Source organism: Diadema antillarum, unplaced genomic scaffold (genome assembly GCF_040938485.1).
Source record: "Diadema antillarum isolate AM-2024a unplaced genomic scaffold, OU_Dant_1.0 scf00000058, whole genome shotgun sequence".
NCBI lineage: Eukaryota > Metazoa > Echinodermata > Echinoidea > Diadematoida > Diadematidae > Diadema > Diadema antillarum.
Genome location: NW_027270947.1, coordinates 305,915 through 321,718, shown reverse-complemented (window position 1 = coordinate 321,718; position 15,804 = coordinate 305,915). Strand labels below are relative to the sequence as shown.

Here is a 15,804-nt window from a genome sequence, read left to right as displayed (position 1 = left end):
TCGTATGTTGAAGAAATAAGCCTTAGATAGCACCAGAGAACATCTAGAACCCTAGGAACTTCGCGCTTCGCACACATCAACTTGGAGTCTCCCGTTTGCTAGGGGTTTCGGGCGGGAGAATCTCCAGATCAGAAGGTGCGTGGGGTTGGAGTCTCTGTGAAACTTGATGTGCTCGTTGGCCCATTCAAGTGGACGGCTAACTAGCCTGTACACACTGAGCTGAAATGAATACTTCCAGTAGTACTAGGGAACATGCACTTACACACACACACACACACACACATACGAACATGTACCAGGGAGGCATTACTGACAAAACACATGATTCAACCCATCCAAAATGTGTAGAGAATTGTAAAGATATTTTTTGCGGGTTGCAAAATAAATACTTGCCAAATATAGCACAAAATACACGAAAATGAATGAAATGCCAATCTTTCCGTGTTTACAGTGGTTCATCCTTTTTCTTCCTTTTTTCCGTTCCCTCCCTTGCAGGCCAGCAATGTCTATGTGCGGGACCAGTGGCTTAACTCCCTTCTCTGGAAGAGGGCCATTCACCGGTTCAAGAAGCTCATTTGTAACACCACCAAGCCAGAGGTCTTCATGCAAGAAATATCGGTGAGTGTGCACAGTGCCTGAGAGGCTGCTAAAACCTGGAGAGAATCGTAGTCTTATCTACATTTTGTTGGATAAGGCTCATGATTTCAACACATTCATCATAAGGGCATTCTGTGTGCGGAATATTTCTTAAAAAGTGACTTTCGTGAGATGAAGGGCATTTCGAAAGTAGCTAGTATCTTGAGACTACATATAATTAACAAATCATACAATCTTTGGTCTTGTGTCACGTTTCTAATGAAATTTAGTAAAACTGTGGCTGCATTTATCTAACTTCAGAGATAGAATCACGTTTCAAAACGCGTTTGGAACGGTGTTTGCAAACGTGGTTTGAAACGCGATTCTCAGGGTGCCGCGTTGTGTTTATCTAACCATCATACAATCGCGATTCAAGTGGTGCCACTGCGCAGCTGCTTTGCGCCGTTTGACCCGGGAATTAAAGGTCAACTGCATACCACCAAACATGCCTCCTCAGTCACACACAAATAATGGGTAGAGAGCACAACTGGAAACAGCTGGGATTTGACCTTGAGATATAAATGCGTTTCAAAACGGCATTGCGTTTATCTACTCACATAATGGCGATCTTGGTCTCAAACACGTTTCAAAACGCCCTTTGAAAGGCGTTTCAAAACAGCGTTTCTAAATGCATTTGAAAACACGGTTGCGTTTATCTAACCCCTGAAAAAGCCTTAAACGCGTTTAGGATCGTGATTCTCCCTCAGAAAATTTTTAGATAAACGCAGCCAGAGTTTCAGCAAAAGGAACAGTGTTATGACCAATGCGTTTATGACTGTAGAACTTTCATACTGTTGTGTATGTCCCAACAAAACTAATCGTTTATTACTCTCCCATTCTCCCATGTCTGTGTACAGTAGGTACCTTAACCATATTATACTGTACGAGCTAAAATGTTCACGTATGGATATTTTTGCGAATTGCTGCTTGCCCATTTCGGCATGTTGTTCATTTCCCAGTTGTGAGGGTTTAGTAATTTCTACGTTACCTTTCAAGAAATGAGTAAGAATGAGTAACAACTGACTATACTTGTACCGAACGATTTTACATGGTGATTCCCTGCGCTGCACATAAGCAAAAACAATGTAGACCCTAGTGCTTTCTGCATTCAAAGTGCTGTACTAAAGTGTTATTACCAATATCCCTACATTTGGCCCATGCAGCGTGCAGCGACCTACAAGACCTATATATAGTTGCTAGACCTATAGTTACTAGTTGCTTGTGAAATCCAGCGCTAGCATGGCTTGATTTTTCTTTATTCATATTTTTGCACATTGTTATTTTTGCATGTCTTTATATTTGCGCATTGTTGTTTTCGTATGTCCTTCTATTCACTCAATGTAATGTTTGCGTTTGAAGGCGATTCATGAAATTGGTGAAAATAAACCATGGCAAAAATTTCATCTTGTACAGTAGTTTTCAGCATTTTATTAAATTTTGTGTCAAATATGCATAGTCACACAATCAAGGGTACATCAGACTTTGCATTTCTATGATATTATTTGGAACAAACGAAGGATGTTTTATATAAAATAAATTAAAAGAAAAAAAAAAGTATAATGGGATGTTTATAGGAAAACAGATTTGTGGCCTTACTAGGAAAGCACAGATTGTGGTCTTGCCTAGGAAAACACAATTTTGTGGTGGACTATTCAGATATGAATTAGTGGACTTCTGAAGAGATTTTCAGTGCGGATTCTAGTTGTTGACTCAAAAAGTAATGATGAAACAAAAATATGTCAGGAACTGTTGATGTTACGTGAATGTCGAGAAATTTGCGTTCATCGACATCAAAAGGAAACGAAGTCATTGAGAGAATACCCAAGGATGTTTATACTGCAAAGACCCGTACAAACATGAGTTTCACAAACGTAATTATTGTGATTTCCATAATAAAAGATGTATCAAATTTCAGTCATATGATTGCAAACCTAACGTCATACAGCCAAGTCTTATAAAAAACCCTATGCGAAGAAATGTAATAAGATATCTTCCATTTGTTTGGTTGTGGGAGTTCAGAAATTCCATATATTTTTTGTTTTGTTTTTGCTGGAGTGGTTTTCAGGATCATGCAAAACCATTATCAGACAATTTTTCACTTGATATAATTCGATATTGATTTGAATGTGATTTTAAAGGAAAAGATACCATCTATGCTCATTCAATGTAATGTAGATTACACAATGGTGACCTAAAGTGTTCAGTGTTTTTCAAATAAATTGGTCTGATACTTGAACATGAAAAAAAAAAATGTTGAAAGAAATTGAGGGATCATATACGAACAAGTTGAAGCAGAGGATTCACAAGCAGGTACTACTTACTCTAGTTATGTCTGCAAGATTGCGAAGTAATGCAACATGGGAGCCATTTTCTCAACTTTATTTATTTCATTTGTGCATCATAGCTGTTATGAGTAATGTCCATGTCATCGGAAACCTATTCAGCACAAGTACCCATATTGATTTGCTAGTACTGCTGCAATTTGATGAATACCCAGGCTGTTTTTTTTTTCTTTTATTGCTGTGAACAGTTCTCATATTTCATGGATTGTACGATTGACGTAAGCAACATAGAATCTAACCTTTTTAATGTCATGACGTGTGTGCATTTACCCCTGCCATCAAGGTAGATATCAAACTCCAAGTTGAACTTATTCAGAAATGGATATCTTCTCTGGCAGGATATATTCTTGCTGTTAGTTTGTTTCAGGAAATACATTCTGTTCTGGAAACAGTAAAATGAAATATAAATGCAAAGGATGAAAAAGAAACTGCCCCTGTTGTGCAAATATTCATTGCTTTTAGATGTTCATTTTCTGATAAATTCATCTGTCTGTGAAAATTATTTGCAAATCTTTTTTTTTTGTCTGCAAGATACATCTTCAAAACACCACCTATAAACTGGATGAATAAATTTGCGCATTCAAACTTGCTGATTTAATGTGATTATTTGCAAGAGTGTTTGCAATGCTGATTGATAGAGGGATTTGAAAAAAAAAAGTTGATGCAGTGTTTTGAGTGCATTGTTTGTTTGTTTCTTTCTTTCTTTCTTTCTTTGTTTTTAAACAAATGACATACTCTGGCCCTTCCAAATCTGCCTGGGTTCATTATATTAAAGGTCAAATACTTCGAATGATGTATTATATTTTGTCTTTCCCCCGCTGCAGTCCATGATCGAACTGACCTTAACGACATGCGTCCAAGACCAGGATGTGTTCCAGGTGCCCCTGGAGATTGTCTCGGACATCCTCTCTCAGGTAACCACTCCCCTTTTTCCTTCCTGCACCAGAGCAGGAGCAAGACCGGGGCTCGCTCCGGCACCACGAGACGACTGTTTGTGCGGCGCGTGTCCTTTTGTCGTCCAACTTGGTGACTTTGCGTTCCTGAAGTTGCACCAAACATGTAGACTTATGCTGTTAGGATGTTGTATTAGATACCGGGCACATTTTAAAACAGCATCGAAAGCTTTTAGATGTAATCTCTCCTAAATGACTGTCTTTCTTTGAGTCTTTAAACCAGCCTTTAAATATTTGTACATCACTGTCATGGATATGGAAAGTTGTTTTGTTATTGTTTTAGTTTAATGTGGATTATGCACAGTTCAGTATATTTGCATTGGTCTTTACTTTTACCTAGTCATAATTCTCTTGATATTAGTCCAGTTAGTTGAAATTGTCTGACCCGCTTCCATCAATTTATTGCTTTCATTATACCCCCACCCACACATAGTGTGTAGGGGGGGTATATAGGAATCATCCTGAGGTCGGGTGGCCGGTCGGTCGGTCGGTCGGTCGGTCGGTCGGTCGGTCGGTCGGTCGGTCGGTCGGTCGGGCGGGCGGGCGGTCGGGCGGTCGGGCGGTCGGTCCGTTGCAAAATCTTGTGGGTCGAACTCCTCTCTCATTTTTTGAGCAATTGACCCCAAATTTGGCATGTGTGACCGCTATCAAAGGTAGATGTGCAAGACACCTTTTTCGTTAGTATCGCATAATGCGTTGCCATGGAAACAGCATATTTTCGTAAAAACTTGTGGATCGAACTACTCTCTCATTTTTTGAGCAATTATCCCCAAATTTAGCATGTGTGACTGCTATCAAAGGGAGATGTGCAAGACACCTTTTTCGTTAGTATTGCATAGTGAGTTGCCATGGCAACGGCAAATTTTAAAAAAAATCTAGCAAAATGTTGTGGATCGAACTCCTCTCTCATTTTTTGAGCAATTGACCCCAAATTTGGCTTGTGTGACTGCTATCAAAGGTAGATGTGCAAGACACCTTTTTTGTTAGTATCGCATAATGCGTTGCCATGGCAACGGCATATTTTAATAGAAACTTGTGGATTGAACAACTTTCTCATTTTTTGAGCAATCAACTTCAAATTTGGCATTTGTGACCGCTATCACAGGCAGATGTGCAAGAGACCTTTTTCGTGATTATTTCGTAATGCGTTGCCATGGCAACGGAAGATTTTCATATAAATCTTACAAAATGTTGTGGATTGCTCTAATCTCTTAGTTTTATAGCAATTCAGTTTGAATTTGGGATATGCGATCAATGTAATGTATATTTGTGCAAAACACATTTGATGTGTGTGGTGATGAATCTGTTGCCATGGCAACAGAATTTTTTTTACCAATCGTACAAAAATGTGTGGATTAGCCTAACTCCTTCAGTTTTCAAGCATTTGGCTTAAAAATTGGCACATGTGACCACTATTGTATGTAGATGTGCATACTTCCTACTTCGTCATTGTTTATCGATGTGTTGCCATGGTAACAGCATAGTTTGAAGGAAAGTAATACAAAAATATTGTGGATGAAGTTAACTCCCTCAGTCTTAGAGCATTTGACGTGAAATTTTGCACACATGACCACTATAGTATATAGATGTGCAAACTTAATCTTTCGTCAGCGATGAACAATGCGTTGCCATGGTAACAGCTTTTTTAACCAAAAAACATACAAAAATATTGTGGATTCAGCTTACTTTCTTTAGTCTTCAAGCGTTTAGCTAGAAATTTGGCACACATTACCACTGTGGTACGTAGATGTGCAAAGGTAATCTTTCGTCACTGGTGATCGATGCGTTGCCATGGTAATGGCATATTTTGAATGAAAATCATACAAAAATATCGTGGATTCAGTTAAATCCCTCACTCTTTGAGCATTTGGCTTGAAATTTGGCACATGCAACCACTATAGCATAATAGATTTGCAAACTTAATCTTTCGTCAGTGGTGAACAATGGGTTGCCATGGTAACAGCAGCTTTTCACTAAAATGCATACAAAAATATTGTGAATTCAGGTAACTACCTCAGTCTTCGAGCATTGAACTTGAAATTTGGCACATGTGACCACTATAGTACGTAGATGAGCATACATAGTCTTTGGTCATTGTTGATCAATGTGTTGCCATGGTAACAGTACATTTTGAATGAAAATCATGCAAAAATATTTTGGATTCAGTTAACTCCCTCAGTCTTTGAGCATTTGGCTTGAAATTTGGCACAGGTGACCACTATAGCATATAGATGTTCAAACTTAATCTATCATTATTGTTGAACAATGCGTTGCCATGGTAACAACATTTTTTCACCAAAAAGCATGTGGATTCCGCCAACTCCCTCAGTCTTTGAGCATTTAGCTTGAAATTTGGCACACCTGACCACTATGGTATGTAGATTTGCAAAATTAACCTTTCGTCATTGTTGATCATTGTGTTGCCATGGTAACAGCATAGTTTGAATGAAAATCAATTTAAAAATATTGTGGATTCAGGTAACTCCCTCAGTCTTTGAGCATTTGGCTTGAAATTTGGCACATGCAACCATTGTAGTACTGAGATATGCAAACTTTGTATTTCATCATTTTCCAACAATGTGTTGCCGTGGTAACAGTGCATTTTGAATGAAAATCATACAAACATTTCGATTAGATCCTAACTCTCTATGTTTAGAGCGTTTTAACTTCATATTTGGCACATGTTACCTCTACATTACCTAGCTGTGCAAAAACTCTTTTGTCAGTGTTGAAAATGTGTTGCCATGGTAACAGTATACCAATATTGTGAATTCAACTATAGCCCCTCATCCTGTTAGCATTTGGCTTGAAATTTGGCACATGTGATGGCCAAGATTTATAGTTGTGCAAAACTTCATTTTTTTCTTGATATCCAACATTGTGTTGCGCATTGGGTTATACAATTTTTGATAAAAACCATAGAAATCGTCAGTTTATTCATCTTGCTCGCTCAGTTTTTGAGCACTTGACTTGAGATGTGGGACATTTGACTAACAGTGAGCTATACATTTATTTACTGTTGAACAGTGCATTGCCTTGGTATTTTTTTTTTCATTAAAAAGTTAAAAAAATCCTGGGTTGAGCTAATTTCCTCAGTTGTGGGTGGGGGTATATTAATCACAATGAGTGATAGTTCTAGTTTCAAATTACTCCTCATGGGAATATCGTGTGACATTTAATCTCCCTTAAAATGAGCATGAAAGCTTTGACGCTATCGCAAGCTGTTTCCTTCCTTTTGTAATGTGTGCATTGTCACCTATAGGAAGGGTGACTTTACCTGGCAGAATATATTGTCAGCCTGCGTGTATCTGACAGTGATACATGTAGAGTATATTATGTGAGTGCCCGTATGGTTGTGAGCTGCACGGGTGATATGAAATAGCTAGATACAATGTTAGTGTATGGTTGCATGTAGACTTGCATTTGCTGCGATGTAAGATATTGGCCATCTGTGTGAAGGCTGTATTTTTTTTTTTTTTTTTGTGGCTTTCTTTCATGGGGGGGGGGGATTGGATGTCTCAGAGAGATTTAGATTCAATATGTGCATCAAGTAAAATTTATCCAATCAGCTGAATAGCAAATTACATTGTAATTGTCACGAAAGGACAGTTAATTGCTATTCCACTTGCACCAGAAATGTGAGCTCTAGAGAGTAAGTTCGCCTTTACATGTATACAGTACATGTATAGTGAGCAAGTATCCATAGGAAAAAGCAATTACAAGTGTTTATATTCTGATGGTGACTGAGATCAAGAAGGAAGTATCCTGCTTTTCATGACAGTTTCACATTGACAGGTTTCCAAGTAATGTTTGGATTGAAACACAAGCCATTGACGCATAGCGTGAGCACTGAAATCCCCAAAGCCAGAGACAGTTAACATATTAATTGTTGATGATCATTGTGCAAAAGTGCTGTATGTGTATCGATTCCTGATCTGTTATCCAACAATTGAGACTGTTAACATCGAAAGAATCATTTCTCAAACATCACCTAGAGAGAAGGGTCATAGTAGTGTGAATAGTGCAAATAAGCAGGGATCGGAGTTAAATTTCAAACTCTGGAGAAAACTCATCACTGGCATTGCAATTATACTCTTTCACATCTGAAACTAGATGATACTGCACAAACAAGAAGCGTACTTGCTGATGACTTGCAGAAGTATGAAATTCATAGTAATCTAGAAGATTATTAGGAGACTTAACAGTTATTGCAGTTATGTGATATTCTTGGGAATGGAGTTAGAAGAAGTTTGTGTAAAGATATTTTGTGTAGTTTCTGTATTGAAAATAAAGAATATGACAAGCACCAGCTCAGAATCCAATAACTACATTATACATTTTATGTGATTAGGTGGAATATAAGGAACTAAAGTCCCGCTTACAATAATTTGTGTGTGTGTGTGTGTGTGTCTTTCCAGGTTGATCTGACATCAATGCATGATATAGTAGGGTTGACGGGCAATTTACCCCATCTTAAAGTAATCTGATATTATGATTGATTGTAAAAGCATGTTTGCCTCCCATTTGTTTCATCTTGCAATTGCCACCAGTAACGATGATAATGATGATGGTGATGATGATGATGGCAATGATGATGATGATGGTGAAAGTGATAAATACAGTCATCATTTGTAGCATATCATACTTTTGGCAGAGTTGCTATGCACTTGAAATAAAAGAAAAAAGTAGAAAATACATATGAAGAAAGGCTACTGCAGTAGCATGGTCACAGTATGCAGTTGTATCTTCCCCTAGATGAATTGCTAATAGTTATATGCAGATGATCCCCATCTATCATGTAACTAAATTAGATACCACACATCTGTGAGGTTGTAAACCAGAAGCCCAGTGAACTTCAGGTCAGTGCATACATGTATATATGTGAAGATTTAAGAGAATGGCTGTTAATATGAAGTTTATGTTTTAAGACTTGACATCTTCCAGGTACCTGCTTTGCCATGAAAATTAATATAGTCAAAATCCATTAGTTTTCAACATATCAGTATATTCAAAAGGTATTTAAGAATAATAACATGATTTTCTGTTCTTCCACTATCTCTTTGCCCCATCCCAACCATGCTCTAAACTTTCCTTTCTCAACCCCACCCCTCATTCCTAAACCTCTTTAACCCCTTCTCCCTCCTCCCACATACATACCCATCCACACCTGACCCATTCACACCCCTGATCTATCTACCCCCTGACCCTTTCAAACCCCTGGTCCATCTACCAACTGACCCTTTCACACCCCTGATCCATCTACCCCCGGCCCATTCACGCCCCTGATCCATCTACCCCCCCCCCCCTGACCCTTTCACCCCTGATCCATCTACCCCCGACCCATTCAAACCCCTGATCCATCTGTACCCCCCGACCCATTCACACCTCTGATCCATCTACCCCTGACCCATTCACACCCCCCTGATCCATTCTCCCCTCTGACCCATTCACACCCCTGATCCATCTACACCCCTGACCCATCCATACTGCTGACCCATCCATGCCCCTAACCCCTTCTGGCTGCACACAGAATGCAGACATGATTAACACCGTGGCGCATGAAAGCATTATCCTGGCCGTGGCCCCCCTACTGGAGAACAACCAGCCCTCACCGGAAATCTGCTCCTTCTTCAGCAAGCATTGCCGCAACTCGCCCCGCTCCAAAGTGGTCATAGAGATGTTCACACCAGTCATTCACCGAATCCTCAAGCACAACATGGTAATGAGAGTTGCACATTTTCCCCCTCTCCAAACGGGCACTCGAAACATGCAACATACATGAAAAAAGCCCTCGAGTACTTCAAAAAGTTTGTGTATAATACAGATTTTAGAGTTAGCTTGTATATTGTATGTAGCATTGTGACAGAACTTAAAGGGATATATTGCTCTCTACTGCTGAGGTCAGACTAGGGAGATATTTTGTGTGAAAGATGACAGACAGAAGGACAAATATCGTACAGTCACAAGAGTGAACCTCTGTGTCAGCTGGGTATAGAAATTATTATATTCCACGTACTAAGAATCTTGCTATAGGATTGGTCAAGAGCTGATCACGTGATAAAGCATAGTTTTGCCCATCACATCACCTGAGAAGAAAAGTTCATTACACTCTGTGATGATAGTCATTTTGTTTCGCTGATCTCTTAGTCCACACAGTCCTAACACGTGATATAACTTATAATTTTGAGTACACGCAAAATAAAAGTGCATTGCACTGTGGTCTATCATTTGACCTGGGTCAAGTGATAGACCACAGTGCAATGCACTTTTATTTCGGTGCCACGCTCAGGGCGTGGAGCAAATTCGTTGTTTTGTCATCTACGCGCATACGTCTAAAGTAACCTACACTGTACGTAGCCTTAGTCCCTGAGGATACCCCAAGACAGCTAAAACAGTTTCAGATGTGGAATAAAATGGGAATATCTGGGACCCTAGATGAGGAATATAAAGCAAATAATCAACTTTTAGTTTCAGACAATGAGACAAGCTATCACTTCCTTGGCAATCTGAATGTGTACGCTATCTTTCCGAAGCGCAGCTGAGGAAAGATAGCTACATCCAGATAGCCTCAAAAGTGATAGTTTGTCCCATCACCTTCACCAACATTGATTATTTGCTTAATACATTCTCTATTTAGCTTTGACAGCAGAAGTCTGATCCATTGATAACTTTTAATAGGGTGATACTCATAACATGGATGGTTTTCCTATGATGTACAGGCATTTGGTATTTTGATAATCTTTGTGAGTTTGAATGCTATCAATATAAATTCATTTTGTGACTCTAAACTTTACTGACTGGGATTATGTTTCTCTCGCAGTCGTTTGCACAGGACTATAATTTATGCCATGCATACTGATTAAAAATGAAAAAAGGTCAAGTTCTTATTTCAAAGTTGGGCTACTTTCACTTCATATGAACAGTGTCCATTGCCCAAATAGGAAGGAACATCACAAAGGAGAATAGACTGAAGCTCTTACCGTAGTGCAATGATTTCACGAGCACAAACATGCTAATTTGAATTCTGTCCTTGATTCAATGCCATCTACTTGTTCTCCTTCATCAACAGGACTTTGGAAAGAACCCACGGCTCCAAGCATTTGTGAGGGACTTCATCCTTGCGATACACTGTAAAGACAACCGTGATTTTGCCTTTAAAGAATTTGTTAGCATGTGAGTATCTTGTCTTTAATGCAATGGAAGAAAGCACTCAGTAACACCCGTAGCTTTTGCAGAGATCTGGCGCTTGGCCTCAATTCTAGGGTTTGCAAACAAATGTACATATTTGTATCACAAGTGGGCACTCGAGAAATTCCTTTTTTCTCCCACTCCACTTAGCTACTGTATGGAAATTGTTAAGCGATTTATTTCTAGTTTTGTCACACATATTTCCGCATCAAAAAAAGGGCAACACTACAGCCTATTGTATGGACATTGACAGTGTGAAAAGAAGTGTATGATCTTAGTCAACATCTGTTGTTTTTTTTCGTCCACAAATGTTTATATTTGTTTCATGTGCTGTTATACCCTGATTTATCAATAATTTTCACCATATGACTGTTGCCCCAGCTTCTGACATTACTGTCAGTAATTAGGGACAAACTCTTTATTTTTTATTTTTTTTAATAAATGAAGATGGAGAGCCGTCCACTTTTTTATTGTAGATAGGTTTCCCTTATTGCATTTTCTTGAGAGAAAAACTGACAACAAAATCCACACAACGTAAATCTCAAGTCCAAAATGACGGGATCATACAGAAGGATGGTAAGTTAGGATATCTTTCATAGCTGATATGAAAAAGTATCATCGTAGGTAATGAATTTTCCCCAGAAGGTCAGTAGAACAACATCTCAAGAATGAAGCAGGGCGGAAGACATGCATGACGCACCGATACTCTTGAGACGCCTGGTATCGAAGGCCCATCGGTGTATTGTACAAGTACATAGCATTAACATAACAATAGAAGGCATGAACATAACGTGTAGAGCCCTACACCTACATCGAACGTGGATTGGGAGAGACTGTGAATAGCAATGTTGTGTGTGTACAGGGATGAGGTTATTCATAGCTGTGTGTGTGTGTTTGCATGCATCTGTGTATGTGGTGTGTGTGTGTGTGTGTGTGTGTGTGTGTGTGTTTGTGTGCGTGTGTGTGTGTGTTTGTGTGCGTGTGTGTTACAGTGACAGTATACCCTGTACAGATCAAACAGCATTGATTGATATCAATACTGGCAAATATGAAATTGACCTAGTATATAATCATCTTACATGTACATTTTCTTTTAAAAATTCTTAGAAGATTTTTTTTTTCCCCTCAGACTTTTTTTTTCTTTGCCAGTGCTCTCATTATTTCAAATGCCATCTTGCCAAATTGCCCTTGATGAGAGCAATTTAGTGTGGTCGCAGCTTCTGCATGTTTTAATTAGCCAGCTGAGGTCAGGCTTGTCTCTGGAGGAATGGAGACGTATTCAACGTGTCTTCAGCATTGCTCACACGACATGAAATGACAGTTATATGGAAGAGTGTATGATTTGGATGTACCAGTCCTTTTATAACTTGTCCGAGGTCAATTAGAGTAGTGTGTCTTGCCAGAAGTCAAACATCAGCTCTCTATGCAGATTGTGTGCACAATCTGCACTCTTTTTACTTAGGAATTACACTTTGGATTCCTTATGTAAAAAGTCGAACTTACAGCACACATCTTTGATATCAGTTACTGTATACGCCATATATTTCGTGAGTCTAAATTTTCGCGAATTGGGAATTCCCAAGATTTCGCAAGTGATTAAATTTGCGATCGTGGAGTCCTGTACTGAACAGAGAAGTGTACATGTGTACGTCACATTCACATCAGGATCAGAGTCAATATTTTTGCGTGTCTTTAATTTTGCGAATAGCACCTGACTCGTGATATTTACGAAAATAAAAACCTCGCGAAATATTTCGGCGTATACAGTAAATGAAACGAAATATGACATTAAGTTTAATTGATGCATAGGAATTACAATTTTCATTCCTTATGTAAAAAGTCAAACTTCCCGCACAATTGCGTGATATATGTATCAATTGAATGAAATTAAACACATCATGAATTTCATTGATGTTATGTTTTATTTTCATATCTGATTTGTCAAGTATCTGTGTGTTATAGCACAAGGGAACAATCCAATTGAATTTTGACAGTGAAAATGGAAGCTTCCAATTATTTTTTTTTTTTCATGCACTGCTCTACAAGAATGAAAAAACAAAAACAAAAATCAAACCTCACACCAACAGTTGAATGGATCATACTGCCAAGGTAGCTTTAGGTGACTTCCTCCTTCTGAGGATATGTTTGAAGGCATCCCACGCAGGAGATTTGCTCGCCGATGCGACAAGAGTTGAAAATATGTTTTTGTTGGATCTGTCAAGGTAATTCAGAAACGGGTGCAAATTTCCTGTTTTGCCTCCCATGTGTCTTCTGTGTATAACAAGTGGCCATTTTTTATTGTTTTATTCTTTCCTTCTCCATCTTTGTCCTACAGAATGCATGGACCGAGTATTGAGTGCCCCCATCCAAGAGTACTGCCTAACCTAGTGGCCATCTGTCTTGCCTCCATCGCCACCTTCTACCAGGACTCAACCAGGTAGGCCAGAGTGCTTTTACTTGCCAATATGGGAATTGTATGAATAAATGAAGAGTTTAAATTAAAAAAAAAAAAAAAAAAAAAAAAAAAAAAAATATATATATATATATTTATCCATATTAGTCAATTTTTAGATATTTGAGGTTGAAACTGCTGAAAAACAAAGAAAATAATCAAATTGTATTTGATCATTTTCATAATATCTTGAAATATATTTCTGGATTATGTAATGAATGCTGGATACCACAGGCGGTATCATTGGTTAGATAAAATTTTTCTCTTTTTGATGATGACCTTACTTTAAAAAGAAATTGAAAATGGCATTATATATCTTTTTTTCTTTTAAATTCAAACCCTTCAAAAGTATATATATACTTTTAAAACATTCTTTAATTATCGTAATGAAAGTTTACTGGAAATTTTGTGTGAATATTGAATCACACAATTGCTGCACCTACAATGGGTCATCCCCAATGATGGGCAGTGAGGTACTTGTGTAAGTGAAAGTATTAGATATTCCCGTCTGTGTGTGGGTGTGTAGAACTATAGCAATCTCGCGTGCACATGATACCGTTTGATTAATGAAGCAATGTAGGTATCGGTAAGAATTCCTCGGCATTGGAGATGAGAGTGATCGACTCGATGTTGATCTTTGACCATCACGGTACGTATGTGTGTGCAGAGAGAATGTGTGCGCATCTGTTTGCCGAGATGGAGGATCACATTTATCATGCCACACGGGAAGTATGTGAGGAATGATGTTTTATACTCAAGTGTCATTGTGTTCAGGAGCCAGCATCAATGTGACAAATTCACGAAAGTAGAACCTACATGAGCATTACAGCTAATGCCTTGCCACTCAACTTTGAATACTACTATACTCTTACTCTATACTACCATGATTTAGTCACATTGTGTTGTCGTATGAAGCAGAGCAAAGTAAAGCATTTTGCTGTGAAAACGTGTGGACTTCATGTCCAAAAGATTTCAGATATATATATATATATATATTCTTTTTTTTTAATGTGAAGTAGCACTAGTCATAGAATAAAATCACAAATTTGTCCAGAGTCTGTTTTGTTGTGTTTTGTTTTATTTTGTGTGTTCTAGTAAATGTAGAATTCTTGCAGGCTGTATCAAAAAATTGTGACTCATCTTTATGCATTGTTTGCCACTATTTTCCCATCACCCCTCTTTGCAATTATATTAGGCCCATGAATACTCCAAAACTCAACCTTTCTCAATACATATGCATACCTCGCACCTTAGCCGGTGATAGGACATTTACTGTGTCTGCTTCAAAGCACTGGAACAATTTACCACTTACCGTTAGACAGTCTCCATCAGTCAGTGTGTTCAAAAAAGCCTTGAAAACACATCTTTTCAGTAGCAACTAGTTCGTAGCTGTATATATAACATTTATCCAATTATACATACTGTCGTACATGTTTTGAATTGATTGTAAGCGCTTTGGGCCTTGTGGGAAAAGCGCACTATAAATAATAGTAATAATAATAATAATACGTAGAAGGCCTCAACTTCTTGCTCCTACTAGTAAACTGCAACACCACATGAAAAATCCCACAGTAGTTACATGTATGTTTTGCAGACTCATGGTCTGACCTTCGTGACATTTCCGTGAGCACACCAATATGATGCTTTCTTTTTTCTAATCAACCTTTGCCAGCTCAGGATTTGCAACATCAAAACTGCGTAGAACTGGGTAAAATTTTAGGGGGATTAATATTCAATTTTTTGGCAACGTTGACTGCCTTTCTTTTTCTTCTTCCTCTTCTTGTAGGATGAGCGCTGGAATTATGTCGTACTTGACAGGATTCTGTTGTGGGAATCCCTGATTTGTGTAGTATGGCTTCAGCCAAGGCAATAGATATGTCCTTCCCCTTTCAGTGTTTCAAATGTAATTCCCTTCTCCTTTTCATTGCACGATCCGAGCTGAAAGCAGGCTGTCTGCTGTTGTGTCCAAGGCCCACTGTTAGTACAGTACTGTTAGTACAGTACTGTTACTACAGTACTGTTAGTACGCCTCGGATTCTGACTTTGCAGAATCAGGAAATGAAAGAGAGATGGATGGCTCTTCTCTATTTTGAGTATTTTTTAGTTTTGATGGATGTTTTCTCCCTCGAATATCTCACTTTGCAATGTGGGTGTCATGTTTTTCCTCCTGAGGTGACTTTTAGAGCCATTTGAAATCACTCTGCTATGAACTTGTGTGGTTGTTTTTTTTCTC

General features: G+C 38.5%; 1 protein-coding gene across 1 annotated transcript in view; it reads left to right on the top strand.

Annotated features, from left to right (window-relative positions):
- LOC139715972 (C-Maf-inducing protein-like) overlaps positions 1 to 15,804 on the top strand; it is an 81,233-nt gene that overhangs the window by 34,773 nt on the left and 30,656 nt on the right. Inside the window, exons 3-7 of the mRNA XM_071627521.1 lie at positions 496 to 618; positions 3,803 to 3,892; positions 9,462 to 9,650; positions 11,001 to 11,104; positions 13,455 to 13,556. Coding sequence (XP_071483622.1) covers positions 496 to 618; positions 3,803 to 3,892; positions 9,462 to 9,650; positions 11,001 to 11,104; positions 13,455 to 13,556 — 608 coding nt within the window. The remainder of the gene's footprint in view (positions 1 to 495; positions 619 to 3,802; positions 3,893 to 9,461; positions 9,651 to 11,000; positions 11,105 to 13,454; positions 13,557 to 15,804) is intronic.